Consider the following 17678-nt stretch of genomic DNA (forward strand, 5'->3'; position numbering starts at 1 on the left):
AACCTGAATCTTATTTTTTCTTCTTATTATTTTTTTGGACTTTGGCCTTGACAATTATCCAGTAACCAGGACCAATATAATTGGCCAATATAATTAAAAGTGCGAATAAAGTTGCAGAGCGTAGAAATAGGTGTCGCTTTGCCGAACTTGCACGGTCCCAATAAAAAAGTTTCAGAACAATATTTGCGAAATAACAAGGAAAATTGCCCAAAATTGCTGTGAGTGGCGAACTTTGAAAAATCATATTTCGAAAACTATAAATCCTAATTACCTATACTAAACAACATTTTAAAGAAGAAATATGTAGATTTTTTTTCTGTAAAGCAATGTCTATACCTATATCCTCGTGGACAAAAGTTATGGGACAAAAAACAAAATTTATTTCTTTTGGGTTTCTTTGTGCTTTTTCTTTTGAATACATTTTTGTAAAAAAAAGTATCATTGACTTTAAAAAGTGATATTTAGATATGAAATTTAACCAGGAACAATTTTTATGTAGATATGTTTGTACCAAAAGTGCATAGAACTCACCCTAATGTAACCTGTGCCCAGGGACTAATTCACCCATTTCTCAAAAACGCACCCCTTTAAATTGTAGCACTCCGCGGTTTTTTCATATATAGATGTCCATTGACCATATGAAATAATAAAACCCCGTTAACGTTGTAGTTCTTTTAGCTATCTTATTTTGAATATAATCAATAGCCTATTTATTAGATGTCTATTATATCTACATAGATAATACAGTGCGTCCATAAAGTAACGCATAAATTCATTATTTCGTAAACCGGCGACTTTGAGGAAATATTCCGAAGCAGGTCGATTTTTATTTTTAAATTGCAATTTTTTGACATATTTATCATACTAGTGATGGGCGTGATGACGTAATCGACGATTTTTTTAAATGAGAATAGGGATCATGTGATAGCTCATTTGAAAGGGTATTCAGTTCTCTATTCACTAATATGAACATTAATATAATTATTTATACAGGGCGTCCAAAAAATTTTTTTATTTAAATTAATTGACACAAATAGATGAATGTATGTAGGTAATTTATTTATTTCTAAATACATTTTAGTGCTATCAGAAAACAGACAAAAAATTTTATTTGAAAAATAAACATTGATTTTAGCTTAAACGTAATGTTTAAACTGATAAGAGGAGGAGGGTGGCAGCTTTAAAATTGAATCTAAGCAAAAAACAATATTTATTTGTCAAATAAACATTTTTTCCTATTTTACGACAACAGTAAAACGTATTTTGAATTAAATAAATTACATACATTTTTCTTTTTGTCTCAATTAATTTATTTAACCTAATTTTGTGGACATCCTGTATAGATAATATACTAATGTTTATATTATTAAATAGAGAATTGAATACCCTTTCAAATGAGCTATCATATGACCCCTATTGTCATTAAAAAATCATCGATTACGTGATCACGCCCAGATGGATGACTTCACTACTATGATATATATATGCCAAAAAATCGTAAATTTAAAAATAACAAGCTGAAAATGCGAGCATTATCATAACGAAAACCGCTTAGTAAAAAAGCTGTTGCTTAGTAAAAAAATTCTTCTAATAATTTATTTAATTTGACTCATTGATTGAAAATGATATTGCCAATATTTATGAGTTGCGTTAAAATAAAAATCATTTTTTAATAATATTGTGGCTTATTTCCCATTATAAATAGTTAAAATCTTATTTATTTTATATAATAATTAAATTCACTATCAAATGTCATTGATGTTTTATTAATACTTAATTTAAAATTGAGTTTGACATTCACGAAGTGTCAAACTCAAATGTAAATAACCTATTATGCTTTGCTTAACAAATCGAGATTAAAAAACTAGCCTACTTAATAGCAACGATTTCAGCTGGACGTGTATAAAATAACCCGATTGTGACGTCACATTTTAGACTTTGGGGTCGATTATCTCGAAGACGGTTAGAAGTATCGAAATGCCGTTTTCAGATTTGGATTCAGAAGAAAAAACTACATAAGAATCCATCGATAAATCTGATCTGAGCATTGCAGGAGCGGCAACGCAATAACACACAGACTTTTGCGAATTTATAAACGAAATGTTTTCGTTGAAAATTGACCTGTTTCGGGATTTTTCCTTAAAGTCGCCGGTTTACGAAATAATGAATTTATGCGTTACTTTAAGGACGCACTGTATAAATTTGTTAATATATACAGTAAGCACGTAAAGGTGGGAATAAATTAACTTTTTCGTGAATGGGCGAGTTTGGAAATAACTCCCAAAACACGTCGATTTTTATTTTTGAATTAAAATTTTTGCCATATATACCTATCATACTAGTGAAGTCATCCATTTGGACTTGCTGACGTAATCGATTATTTTTTTAAATGAGAATAGGGATCGTGTGTTAGCTCATTTGAAAAATTATTCAATTCTCTCAATGTTCAAGCTGCCATTCACCTGCCCCTTACTAGTTTGAACATTGGCCTTTTACGACAAGCTGGATATTCTTCACGAGTGGCTAGGCTAGTGCCCGCACGGAAATTTTTATCTCTAATGCAAGATCAAAGATTTGACATCGTCTAAATAGAAAAAACAGTTTGGATCTGTCTCTTGATCTGTTGGATCAAAATCTCAGATAGGAATAATAAATAATAAATATAACCAAATTTAAAATTGATAAACGAAAAATCTTAAAAAGATGTTGGTTAAGATGCAAAACGAAAATTGAAAACTAATATAAAACGGGGTAAACATGTTAGACAATAAGCTATTATAGATAGATAGATAGACATCACTAAGGGTATTAAATAATTAGGGTAATTTATACTTATTTAAATTGCCATAATTGTTTAGTGTATATTTTTTAAATAACATAGCGTCTTACGCCCGGTTTCATAATCAACTTAAAGTGAACATTAACTTTAAAGTTCACTTTAAAGTTGACATTTACCCATATGAATTGCATTGATAAAGGTACCAACTTAAAATTTAAAGTCCACTTTAACTGATTATGAAACCTAGCGTTAGCATTTTATTAGTTGCACGATTTTATTCACTAAAATTAAAACATGGGTCTATACTTTTTAGAAAACAAATTTTCTAAAATTGGTCCTATCTATTACGAATACGGCTCCATGGTAATTACTTATGAAGACTCAGATAAGGCTGTGAGGGCGTTATATGCTTTAAGGGAGTCGAAATATGAAGATAAACAACCGTTGTTAGGTGAGTACCTTTTTTTAAATATAAACAATAAATATGTTAATTGGACGACATTTTAAAAATAACCTGTCAAACCTAATTTATCTTGTACTTGTACTTGTTTTGTTAAGAGCGTAGGCGCAAAATTTCCGGCCAATGCTTTTTAAAGGGATTCGTTTTTTTCCAAATCCTGAAAAACCTAATAAATATTTTTGAAAAATTTAAACGCAGAATGAAAGATTACATTATTATCGAGAATCCCTTAGAATAAACAAAAAGTTTCTTTTGAAGTTTGAAATTAAAAAGCATACTCAATTTTCTCCTCTTTTTCACCCCTGTAACTTATTAAAATAAACATTATAGAAGTTTTTAACGACATTCGGCCCTGGGTAATAATGTAATCTTTCATTCTGCGTTTAAATTAAAAAAAAAGTACTTATTAGTTTTCTCAGGATTTAAAAAGAATGAATGCATTTAAAAAGAATTGGCCCGAAATTTTGCGCCTACGCTCTTAAAATTATAATGGCTTTTCGATAAACTAAATATTTTTCTGCGATATAGGTAGAAGAGAACTTGACTGTGACTCTATTTGAAAATTTCTAATTATTTTTATTACATGGCAAAGAAATTGAACATAATGTCAAAGTTAATTTATTTATTTCAGTTATGCTGCTACCAAACATAGAACCTTCGATGATACCACAAGGTGTGCAACCGTTATTAGTTTTCGTCAATGTAAAGTCTGGTGGTTGTCAAGGACTGGAGTTAATCTCTAGTTTTAGAAAATTATTGAATCCCTACCAAGTATTCGATCTTGACAATGGAGGTCCTCTTCCAGGATTGTACGTGTTCAGAAATATTCAAAACTACAAAATACTCGTTTGTGGTGGAGATGGTACAATTGGATGGGTACTTCAGTGCCTGGATAATGTTGGGCAGGATTCTCAATGTTCTTCACCTGCTTGTGCTATTGTACCACTGGGAACAGGTAAAATTTAATAAATATTTTTAAATCTACTTTCAAAACTATTAATTTGAAAAAATAGGTACCTATTGCAATTCCGTCCCAAAGATATGTATGAAATCCTTAAGAATTATTTTAAAATTTTAATATTATATTAGGATTTCATTTTTTAGAGGAGTCAATGTTATTTTTTTAATGTGTAGGGGGGGGGGGGTCAGTAGAATTAAGTTCAAGTTTGTGGGTCGCCAGCTTGTCCCCCGGCCGCCATCTTGGAAAAAGTGGTGCAAAGGGCTTTCGCGCTATATCTCGTAAACTAGCAACCCTACAGAAAATTTAATTACACATGCAATGTAGCAAATTAAATTTTCTACTATTTTATATTTTTACTGGCTTTTTAACTTTTTAAAAAATCCACGAGGAAAATAAAATTCCTGTTGGTGGCTCTATACCATAAATCGCAAAAACACGAGATCCTTTGTAAAAGGTATATTTAAAATTCCCTAAATAAGGGTTACATTAAATCACAGAACGTCTTCGGATTAAATGATGATGGAATTTTAAATCCGAAAACGTTCTGTGATTTATGTAACCCTTATTTAGGAAATTTTAAATATACCTTTTACAAAGGATCTCGAATTTTTTTCTATTATTTTTTATCGTCAAGTGACCAACAAAAAAGTTCTAAACAAAAACAAGCTCAAAACGCGATCATTATATCATAACGAAAACTTTGTTTATTTACCTATTTAAAATCATAATATGAAAAATTGCTATTATGAAAAGTTGCTTAGAAAAACTATGTTTTAATGTGCAATTATATCATTGTAATTTAAATGTTGTGAACTATAAAGATACTTTACTCTTGATCGAAATTCATATTTTTTATATACCTCGTATAAAATTATTAAAATTTAATATATGATGGTTGCATCTTAAATCTTAGACCATGAAGAGCTTTTTATGAAGAATAACTTTTCTTCGTCAAATTAAAAATAAAAGAGTTATAAATGAAAATGATGTTGGTATCCGTAATTTGAGAAAAATCTTCAAATATTTTTTTTTCATTAGAAGGATGTAATTGCGTATATTAAAACATATTTTTTTATTTCAAAAAACATTTCATAATAACAATTTTCAATATTGTGAAATAAATAAAGATACTTTACTCTTTAGCGAAATTCTTATTTTTTGACATACCTCGTATAATATAGATACAATTTGATATCTGATGGTTGAATCATAGGTTTTAGGCCATACAGAACTGAATAACTTTTTTCGTAAAATTAAAAATAAAAAAAGTTTCCCATAATAATATGTGCAACTTAAGTGACACCCTGTATATATAACATATACATAAATATATTGTACATAATACATAATACCATTGGGTAGACAGCTTAAATAAAAAAATAATGAGCTGTCATTTAACATTACATAAACATTAATAATAAAATTTATTTATTTGACATTTCAATTTTGTGTTGACGTTTACTGTGTCGGCAGAAAAGAAATATTTGAATAAGGATTGTGGCGGCACAATGTTATATTTGAGGTCGGTTTTTTTCCTTTTTTGGCTTGGACTATGGTCATTCAGCCAGTCTCAATCAAAAGTAAATGTATTAAAGATATTGCCAATTAGTGAAACTTGGTTATTATAATATTATTACAATTTTTTACTTCTTATTTACCTACTCATTACAGCTAATGTACATACTATGTTAATAAATATAAATATATTATACTTAATGTTTATCAAGAACACATAGTGTATACATTTTACAAATAAAAATATTAATGTTAATATTAAAATAAATGCATTCTTTTTTGTATTTTATTTTAGTTTTTTTGTTTTGTTTTGTTTTTTGTTTTGTTTTTTTTTGTCACTACGATAGGATGTCAACCCGGTTCAACCCCGCGAAGGTTTAAATCCTCTTAGTGACTTTTGTCTTTAATTTTTTTTTATTTATTATTTTTTATTATTTTTTTTGTTTCATGATTTTATTTATTTTTTTTTATTTTATTTTTTTAATATATTTTGAAAAATATTTTACAAATACCTAAAACTAATTACAATAAAATTTTACTATTCGACAAGAAAGATACCAAACAGTCAAACATTTTCTTTTTATTCAGTGATAGAATAAAGAGAATATTTACAGGGAGTGGGATGTTCTGGTCTATAATTCTTTTAATTAGGTGATTGGTTAGGTGTTTATGTTTTTTGCATTCAAAAAATATGTGGTTCAAGTCACTTTTAACCTCACATTCTTGACAAATATTCGAATCTAATATGTTTATTTTAAATAAATGTGCAGGATAACATGCATGTCCAAATCTAATTCTACTGATGGTGGATATGTATTTGCGAGGGAGGGTGAAATTCTTATACCAAGGTTTTTCCGGAATAATCGGTTGTATCAAACTGTATTGTGTTGTTGATATGTTACAGTACCTTTCCCAGTGTGTTTTCCAGTTCTTCATCTGTTCAGTTCTTAAACAAGCAAAAGCATCTAGAATGCAGGGCTGATATTTGGTTACTGTTCCATGGATGAGGGAATTTTTAGCTAATTGGTCTACATGCTCATTATGTGTAAGTCCTGAATGTGCTTTGATCCACATAAGTTTTATTTTTGGGGCGTGTTTATTAATTTCAAATAAGATTTTTTTATTTAAAAAAATGTAGGGATTTAGAAGTACTACAAGGTAGTTGAGGTGTTTGAATAGCAGTAAGCACAGATAATGAATCAGATAAAATTACTGCGGAATTATAGGATGCCAACTTGAAATAAATTAAAGCCTCATATACCGCCGCAGCCTCGGCAGTAAAAATGGAGAAATTTGAGGGCAGTTTAAACATTTTTTCTATAAATTTATCTGGAATATAAAAGGCATATAAACCAGTACCATTTGAACTTTTGGATGCATTTGTATAAATACAAACAGATTTTGACCAATTTGTAAGGTAGTTGTTTAAAACAATACTGTTTAATAAAGAGTGCTCATGATAACTGGGTTGTATTATATCTACTTGATTTAGTAACTCAAAGAAATCTTCGAAATCTACCACTTTATTTGCAACTGCAAGTTCAGTATTATTTATTCACAGTGTTTCGAAATTCGTCACATAACGGTGGCGAGTTTTTGTGAGTCCAATATTTATTTGTTAAATCAAAATAATTGAAAGTACTAATTTCTTTATATAAACAAGTGTTGTAACATCGGATCTTAAGAAGAAATTTTTGACTGAGATATTCCCTTCTGAATTTAGTCGGCGGTTCCATTGTTTCAACATAGAGTGGTTCAATAGGGGTAGATCTCATAGCACCTATGCAACAACGCAATACTGTGTTTAGAAAAAATCTAGGCGACCTAAAATATTGTTACTAGCCGATCCATACAGTACTGAGCCATAATCTATAATAGATCTGATATATGAACGATAAAATAAAAGACATGTTTCAACATCTGCACCCCACCAAGTTTTTGCAATTGATTTAAGAAAATTTAGTGCTTTACTGCATCTATCAAGCATAAAATCAACGTGCAGTTTCCAGGTCAATTTGGTATCCAGAATCATACCCAGATATTTTATTGATTTACAAACAGGAAAGTAATCATCATTTAATTGTATTTGTTCTCTTTGAGGTACATTGTGTCTAGTGAATATACAAATGTTAGACTTGTTGTTTGCTAACTCAAACCCATTTTTTTTAACCACTCACGGCAATGTTCATGGATATTTTCCAATGTGTTTAAGCCATCATTATATTTTTTAGATTCAGTATAAATACAAAAGTCATCAGCATATTGTATTATATTAAATGAAATATTGTCGATACTAATATTATGAAAATCAGCTGTGTAAAGATTAAATAGAAGAGGACTTAAAACTGACCCCTGTGGAAGACCTGAGCTATTAAAACGTGGTCCAATGGGTTTATTATTTTCAACCCTGATATATATTTTCCTGTTTTTGTAGAAATATATTTTTGAGGTCGGTTATCTCGAAGATGGTTAGAGATACCGAAATGCCGTTTTCAGATTTGGATTCAGGAGACAAAACTACATAGGTATCCATCGCGAGGTCGGCTCTAAGTGTTGCAGGAGCGGCGACGCATGAACAAGCGAACGAACAAACAGACTTTGCGAATTTATAAACGAAAAGTTTTTGTTGATAAGAGAAAATTTTGTAACAAGTTTCCTTTTGGAGGTTATAACTTTTTTTCCGTTCATTTTACAGTAAAATTATATCATATCAATTTTGTAGAGGGTTTTTCAACGAATAATTTCCGGTATAAAGTTGTTTAATATTATTTATTTATCTAGGTTTCACAGCTCTCCAAACTTAACCAGATTCTCGAATGCTCATAGCGATACAATAAAAAACAAAAGGGTAGAGTTGCAGACTTACGTCATATAGGAGTTACAGGCCTGAAAAAATGGTCAAAAATCAAAATGGTCAAGATTTGAGCGTTTGCGGGCAGGGTAATAAAAATTCAAATAAACTGTCTAATGAAATAAAAATTAATGTATTTTCACCAGATTTCACCATGAATACAAATTTATACAGGGTGGGAAAAAGAAAAGAGTCCACCTCGATATTTGGCAATAGTTACCTATTAGATTTTAAGGAAATGCCGAAATAGGTCCATTTTTATTTGTATTATATTGCAACTTGGTCACCCTGTATAAATAATGATCATAATGTTTATATTAGTTTAAAGTACGAGTCTGGGTTGACATAATATCTAATTAATACAACAGTAATTTGGAATTACTACCCGTTTATTTAAGCGTAGGTACATATTACGTAAATATAACTAATTGCATGTAAACAACAATAGCGAGAATGCCTATGCTAATATGAAAGTAGTTCGCGCATGCGTGTAAATAATTCTTCGTTGCGCGCGTAATACGGGCTTGATAGTCAGAGAGCTGGATACATTACACTCCTCCCTCCTAGATGAATTTACTCATCATAATCCTCCAAATACTTTGGAGGTTTTCTTATTCGAGCGGGTGGCTTCTTGACTTCAGAGATCTCTCTTCAAGTTCTGGGTCTGGATCTACCAAATCGTTAGGATGCGGGAAAAGCTGTTGCGGAGTTTCGCGTTTCCATCGAGGTTGACGGTGTAACTTCGTCTGTGGTTTCCTGGTCACATACACGAGTTCTTATTTCGTCAGAATGACGACGTAAAATTTTACCATCAGGTGTTTGAACTTTGTAGCTTAATGGTCCGGTGGTTTCAATTATTTTGGAAGGAAGCCACTTTTGACCAAGAGTAAATGACCTTGCAAATACAGTCTCGTTTTCGTGAAAAACTCTGGCCCCTGCTTCCTTAGGATATTTGATCTATTGTCTGGATAGCATCTCTTTCCTAAAATCAGGCTGTAGACGATCAAAAAGTGAGCCTAACTTCCGCCCCATTAATATTTCGGATGGGCATCTCCCTGTCGCACAATGGGGTTTAATGTGCTGAGTAAGGAGATATCTGTGCAATGCTACTTGTATGTTGGTTTGTTCATTGCTATCTGTCATTTTCTTAAGTGCATTTTTTACATTTTGTACCATGCGCTCCGCTTGCCCATTACTACTTGGATGGTAGTAACCAATGCTTGTCTAATAAGGTTTTTCTTTAAAGAATCTTGGAACTCAGCCGACGTAAAACTAGTTCCGTTATCCGATACGACAACAGCTGGGATGCCATGAGTGGCAAATAAACCGCGTAAAATGTCTATGGTCACAGCACTAGAGGTATTTGGAACGATTTTTACCTCCAACCACTTTGAATATGAGTCTATGATTTTCAGAAACATTTTTCCTTTAAATGGACCTGCATAATCGAGGTGTATCCTTGTCCATGGAGCTCTGGCCCACTCCCAAGGATGGATTGGAGCCTTTTTTGGCATATTTATAGACTCCTGGCACTCGCTGCATGTATTTACTAGGTGTTTAATTTGCTTGTCGAGATTTGGCCACCAAATATATGAGCGTGCCAGTGACTTCATTTTTACGATTCCAGGGTATGCTGAGTGTAGCAAATTCAGTATTGTTTTCCTCCCTCCAAGTGGAACTATTACCCTCGTACCCCATAACAGGCAGTCTTGATAACAGCTAATGTCGTGTTTATGTTGTAGATAAGGATTATATTCGTCTGAAAATTTAATTTTCTTCTCAGGCCAGCCTTTTCATGCCCACTGCAAAACTTTAGATAACACTGGGTCTTTCTTAGTTTCATTAGCGATGTTTTTGGTACAGATTAGTTTTTCTGGGATATTCTCGAGCATCAAAACGTCATCTGAGTTTGGCGGTTCTGGCGGCGCATTTACCTTTTGTGGCAACCTGTTAAGAGCATCTGCATTCTGAATTTTTGCACCCGGTATGTAGCATAATTCGTAATCATACGCAGATAACATAAGGGCCCATCTAAGCATTCTGGGTGACCGTATCTCTGGAACACCTTTTTTGGATTAAAAATACCCAGCAATGGTTTATGGTCCGTTTTTATGCTTATTCTCCTGCCATATACATATTCATGGAATTTTTTAACGCCCGATATTATGGTCAGTGCTTCTTTGTCGATTTGGGCGAAGTTTCGTTCCGCAGACGATAGAGTACGACTATGGTACGCCACTGGATATTCGATATACTTTTAATAATTCAAAAGCTTTTTCCTTGAAACGCCACTGCTAAGGAACGTCCTTTCGGAGCAGTGCATGTAACGGATTTGCAATAGTTGCCTTGTCTTTTAGGAAAACATGATAAAAATTTAAAAGTCCAAGAAAAGCTTGTAATTCGGTTTTATTAGTCGGAGCAGGCGCATTGGTGATGGCCACGATTTTGTCTTTAGTGGGACGTAAACCGTCTTCACTAATTTGAAACCCGAGAAACTCTATTGTCTTTGTTCGAAAAACGCACTTTTCCTTGCGCAAATGCTTTCTTCAAATGCTCCAATCTTCCTGGGAACGCGATAATACTGCACGCACTTTTGAGTCTTAGTCTATTTCTGAGCTACCTACTATTAAAATGTCATCGTAATACGGTAGTACCGGAATGGGACGTTTCGATGCCGCCGGTTCATCGCCAGTCCATTTCATCGCCGTCATATCTCGCATTTCCTAGAATTCCTAATTAATACTAAAAATAACTAATAATTGTAACTGTCGAAAATTCGGAAATATATCAGATAGAGATTAATTGACTGGCGATGAATCGGCCGGCATCGGCATCGAACTGGCGGCATCGAAACGGCGGCGATGAAACGTCCTAGACCCAGTAGTACACCCGAAATACCCGTTAATCTAGTGTCTATGAATTTTTGAAAAATTTGTGGAGCAACGGATATACCGAACTGTAAATGATTGCATTTAAAAGCTCCGTTATTCGTAATAATTGTTTGTGCCTCCGCAGCTTCGCGGTTGACACTTAACTGTAGATAAGCTTGCGCCATGTCTAGTTTTGCAAACACTTTACCGCCCGCGAGAGTGGATAAGATATTCTGTACCGTTGGCACTGAATAGAGTGAATAATGTTCTGGATTTAGCGCTAAGTTCAATGTAGATTTGTAATCGCCGCAGATCCGAACCTCTCCGTTTTCTTTGCAAACGGTCCCAATTGGGGTGCACCATTTTGGGTGTGTAATCGGTTCTAAAACACCCTGCGCTATAAGCCTGCCCAATTCAGCTTCAATCTTGTCTTTTAGTGCAAAAGGAACCTTACGCGCTTTAAGCATAATTGACCTTACATTTTTGTCTAACGAAAAACTTACTGGAAGACCCCGGTAAGATCTTAAATTCGTGTTAAATACATCTGGGTATTCTTCAGAATAATTAATAATGGAATAAACCTGACTTACCCCTGCTATGGTTAATCCTAAACTCTCAAACCAGTTTCTACCCAGAAGACTGGCGCGGTTTCCTTCCGTGACTAAGGGGAAGCTTGGCTGATCGTTGACCCCTTTTACCTCCACTAGACACTCACCCAGTATGGGTATCACTGTATTTTGATAATCGCGTAAAATAACACTGGATTGATTTAATTTAGCTCGATTTTCACTAAATATTTTATGGTAGGTCGATTTGGTAATCACTGAGAAACTTGCGCCCAAATCAACCTCCATTTTCACATTTTTGTCATTGAGTAGCACGTCTACTAAATATTTACCGGTAATGCTATCAGACGTCACGTTAAATAACGAAAAATTAAAGTCACTACTTAGATAACAAACACTTTGAGTATTTCCCGAAACCGGCTCGGTATTTTTTGCCGATTCCTCGGTAGTCTGATGCACTTTGCGTCTTTGATTTTGGTCTTTCTTTTTACCAAAACAAGCTATTTCAATATGTCCAACTTTCCTGCAAAATGTACAGGTTGATTTAATGTGTTCACAATGTTCAGGAGAATGTTCCTTTCCGCACCGAAAACACTTTTTCCGTTCGCGATCAGCTGATTTTTGTTTTGATTGTCCTGGCTGATTTCTACGAAAACCTACTGCGTTCACCTCTGTGTTCAGCTCACTCTCTCGTAACACCTGCAAACTTTGAACAGCCATTTCGTGTGCCAGGCACATGTCTTGTACGTCTTTAAGTTTTAACTTTTCTGTGGCGAGAAACTTTTGCTGCAAGATGTCATCCAATAAGCCACAGACTAATCTATCTCGTAGCATTGCGTCCAGGCCATTTCCGAAACCAAATGGTTCTGCCAATTTTCGCAATTCTTTTAGATACACAGAAATTGTTTCACCAGTTTGCTAATTTCGCCTATAAAATTTGAACCTGCAGACAATTTCAGACGTTTTTGGCGCAAAATGTTTTTTCAACTCGGCAGTGATCTGTTTGTAGCTCGAATCACTAACTTTTGCTGGTGCAACCAAAGATCTTATAATTTCATAAGTACTTGCCCCACACAGACTCAGAAATGTGGCTCTTTTCTTCTCTGGATCCGTAATATTATTGGCCGTGAAGAAGAAATCCATTCGCTTCACGTAGGAGTCCCAATTTTTTAGCTCACTAATATTGAAATTTTCTATGCTTCCGTAAGCTGCAATGTTTACTAACCTTGTATTATTATTTATCTCCGGGATGCATATTTACAGATGCTTGCGTGTGTAGACACCAGGGTGTTGAAATCAGTTAGGGTTTGGAAAAACAGTACATTTACACATGCTAGCGCGTGTTGACACCACGGTGTTGAAATCAGTTAGGGTTTGGAAAAACAGTACGTTTACAGACGCTAGCGTGTGTTGACACTAGGGTGTTGAAATCAGTTAGGGTTTGGAAAAACAGTACAGTTACAAATACTAGCAGATTTGGACACCAGAGTGTTGAATCTAGCTAGCTTTTTTAGTAATTAATATACATGCATAAATGCTAACGGCTATTGACTTTGATTTTATATACCTACTGCTGTGGAAAAATATTTAAGTGATTTAGGTATTAGTAAATAATTAAATGTTGTTGGGATATAAACAATAATATATTAACACAAAAGAACAACATAAAATAATGTTGCTCTGAAGCTATTTGCTTGTGGAATTTGTATAATTAACTATTTAGATGGGAAATAAGCCACAATTAAATTGAACAAAATAATTTTATTAACGTTTCGATGCCTAAATCGGGTGTCGTTGTCAAAATAAAAAATACTACTACAGGGTGTTTGGTAAAGAATAGGCCATAGCTTAACCTCAGGTTCCTGGGTTAAAATAGGCCGATTTAAGCTAACTTACCTTAGTACAAAGTTTATAATAACCGAGATACAGGGTGTCAAAATTAAACTTTTTTTTTATTTATTATTGAATATTTCCTGACAGGCATGAGACATCAACACGAAATTTGGTGTGTGGGGGTTTTTCGGGACGAGAAAACTAAATTCCCTACCAAAAGTTATGTGTTGCCCAGAGGGCGCCACATACGCCTTTCAGCACTCATTTAATACGTTCAATTTTTTTATCCGTCACTCCGTATAATTTTGACATTAAAATTTGTATTCCCCTATTAGTTTTACTTAAAAAAAGGTATACCTCTTTCATCTCCCTAAACTCAACCGTTTACGAGATAAACGCATTTTAAATCTGCGGTGCAACATAATTTTTAGCATATCATTGTAGTTACATCAAAAAAATAACTTAAAACCATAAAATTATCCAAAAATGTATCGCAAATTTCTTCAAATGAAATTTGCGATGCAATGCCATAAATTTGAGAACTGGCACAATTATTATGGTTTTAAGTTATTTTTCGGGTGTAACTACAATGATATTATGCTAAAAATGATGGTGTATCGCAGATTTAAAATGCGTTTATCTCGAAAACCGTTGAGTTTAGAGAGATGAAAGAACTATAGATTTTTAAAGTAAAACTAATAGGAGAATAAAAATTTTAATGTCAAAATTATACAGAGTGAGGGATAAAAAAATGTAACGTAATAAATAAGTTCTGAAAGGCGTATGTGGCGCCCTCTGTGCAATATATAATTTTTGGTAGTGAATTTAGTTTTCTCGACCCAAAAAAACCCCACATACCAAATTTCATGTTGTTATCTCATATCTGTCAGGAAATATTCAATAATAAATAAAAAAAAAAGTTTAACTTTGACACCCTGTATCTCGGTTATTATAAACTTTGTACTAAGGTAAGTTAGCTTAAATCGGCCTATTTTAACCTCGGGAACCTGAGGTTAAGCTATGGCCCATTCTTTACCAAACACCCTGTATATTAAACAAAAATGTTGTTGCTTAGTAAAAAATTCTACTAATATTTTTTTTAATCTGACTCATTTATATTGGCAATTCATACATATATTATACATTTTAAAGTATTTTTTACTAAACAACAACATTTTTGTTTAATTTAGTAGTACGTATTTTGTATTTTGACAACGACACCCGATTTGGGCGTCGAACCGTTAATAAAATTATTTTTTTAATTTAATTGTGGCTTATTTCCCATCTAAATAGTTAATTATAAAAATGCCACAAGCACATAGCTTCAGAACAACATTATTTTTTATGTTGTTTTTTGTGTTAATATAATTATTGTTTATATCCCAACAACGTTTAATTATTTATTAATACCTAAATCACTTAAATATTTTTCCACAACAGTAGGTATATAAAATCAAAGTCAATACCCGTTAGCATCTATGCATGTATAAGTACTAAAAAAGCTAGCTGGTTTCAACACTCTGGTATCCAAATCTGTTAGTATTTGTAAATGTACTGTTTTTCCAAACCCTAACTGATTTCAACACCCTAGTGTCAACACACGCTAGCGTCTGTAAACGTACTGTTTTTCCAAACCCTAACTGGTTTCAACACCGTGGTGCCATCACGCGCTAGCATCTGTAAATGTACCGTTTCTCCAAACCCTAACTGATTTTAACACCCTGGTGTCTACACACGCAAGCATCTGTAAATATGCATCCGGGATGAACAAAGAACGAAGCACTTAAATCCCAATTATATTCGCCGCCAGTTTAAATTACGAGTCTGGGTTGACATAATATCTAATTAATACAACAGTAATTTGGAATTACTACCCGTTTATTAAAGCGTAGGTACATATTACGTAAATATGTATAATTACATGTAAACAACAATAACGAGAATGCCTATGCTAATATAAAAGTAGTTCGCGCATGCGTGTAAATAATTCTTCGTTGCGCGCGCAACACGGGCTTGATAGTCAGAGAGCTGGATACATTACAATTAGTGAATAGAGAATTGAACACGCTTTCAAATGAAATACCACAAAACCCCCTATTCCCATTTAAAAAAAGAATCATCAATTACGTCAACACACTCTAATGGATGACGTCACGTAGTATTAAATATAAAAGTTGCAACATAAAAATGGACCTATTTCGGCATTTCCTTAAAATCTAATTGGTAATCTAAAGGTAATTATATAATATAAAGGTAAATCTAAAGGTAACTATTGCCAAAAATATCGAGGTGGACTCTTTTCTTTGGCCCACCCTGTATAAATTTGTATTCATTGTGAAATCTGGTAAAAATACATTAATTTTTATTTCATTAGACAGTTTATTTGAATTTTAATTACCCTGCCGCAAACGCTCAAATTTTGCCAAAAATTTTGACTCCCCGAGTATATCACAAGATTCAGTCATGGCTCGGTAAACATTGTGATCCGAAAGATTGGGGCTGGAAAAGGCATGGAAAATATTGGATACCAATCCAAACTTCCAAGCCTCCAGCATCCACGAGCTTATAAAATTAATCTTTTGCAGATGCAAAGGAAACTGTGAAAGTGCGTGCGGTTGCCGAAAAGCAGCCCTCAAATGTTCAGCAGTGTGCCTCCATTGTGGTGATGAAAGCTGCAACAACATCGTGGACATTTTAACAATAATTGAAGAAAATGAATTGGAAGACGAATTACCGACAATGACGCCAACGCTAACTACCATTATATCACAAAAATTCACCTCGGATACTGATTCAGATATGAACTCGCAGCCTGGGCCATCGAAAAAATAAAAAAATAATAACTACGATAGATCATTTTCAATATATAATAATAAATAATATTATTTTGTCTAGAAATTGTCCGTGGATTAGGCCCACTGGGGATACCACACAAAAAACGCGCCTCAAGACTCTACCTCATGGGTAATGGGGAAAAGGGTCAAAAATAGCTTAATCATGGCATAGGAATATTTTTTTCTGATTCTGGCCTTGGTTTAGAACTAGAACCTTTAGTCACGTAATTGTATAACTTATCACTAACTCAGGTGTAATGTGTAGTGTGTGTGTTGAGTAAGTATCTTGTTACTTTGCAAAGTCGACGTCATTGTCTTTGCAAAGAGACGCTAATTGTATCCGAACGTCTGCGGTCCCTCCGGTGAGTACCGATCCCACAAGGACAGAAACTATTTTCATTTATTAATTTATAATAAATGAAAAAATTCCTGACCCTGGTGGGATTCGAACTCACTACCATTCGGAACTTTCGATTCAAAGGTTAGGGGCTCTTACCACTGAGCCACATAGGGGGTTACATAGGAATATTAAGATTATAATAAATTGTATGAATAAAAAATATATATATAAATAGAAAATTAAGCATAACGTTTTGTTTTTATTGCATCCCTATGAGCATTCGAGAATCTGGTCAAGTTTGGAGCGCTGTAAAACCTAGATAAATAAATAAAACTAAACAACTTTATAGTGGCAATTTTTCGCAGAAAAACCCCCTACAAAATTGCTTAAATGTTATTTTATTGTAAAATGAACTGAAAAAAAGTTATAAACTACAAAAGGAAACATGTCAAAAAAAATTTCACTTACTTTTGTTTATATCTTTTTTGTTGGTCACTTGACGATAAAAAGTAATAGAAACAAAATTGTAGAAAATTTAATTTTCTACATTTTATATTGTATTAAATTTTCTGTAGGGTTGGTAGTTTACGAGATACAGCGCGAGACCCCTTTGAACCCCCTTTTCAAATATGGCGGCCGGGGGACAAGGGTGGCGACCCCAAAAGCTTG

The 17678-nt window shown here is 33.3% G+C and overlaps 2 protein-coding genes across 7 annotated transcripts in view; one reads left to right on the forward strand and one right to left on the reverse strand.

Annotated features, from left to right (window-relative positions):
• The window catches only part of LOC114336460 (diacylglycerol kinase theta), a 338858-nt gene that overhangs the window by 195863 nt on the left and 125317 nt on the right, over positions 1–17678 (forward strand). For all 6 annotated transcript variants that reach the window (XM_050642805.1, XM_050642807.1, XM_050642806.1 and 3 more), the window contains 2 exons: positions 3093–3230; positions 3871–4194. In XM_050642805.1, the coding sequence (XP_050498762.1) occupies positions 3093–3230; positions 3871–4194 (462 nt within the window). The remainder of the gene's footprint in view (positions 1–3092; positions 3231–3870; positions 4195–17678) is intronic.
• LOC126879629 (uncharacterized) overlaps positions 1–17678 on the reverse strand; it is a 442662-nt gene that overhangs the window by 94505 nt on the left and 330479 nt on the right. The window lies entirely within an intron of this gene.

The sequence above is a fragment of the Diabrotica virgifera genome, chromosome 2 (genome assembly GCF_917563875.1).
Source record: "Diabrotica virgifera virgifera chromosome 2, PGI_DIABVI_V3a".
NCBI classification, from domain to species: domain Eukaryota; kingdom Metazoa; phylum Arthropoda; class Insecta; order Coleoptera; family Chrysomelidae; genus Diabrotica; species Diabrotica virgifera.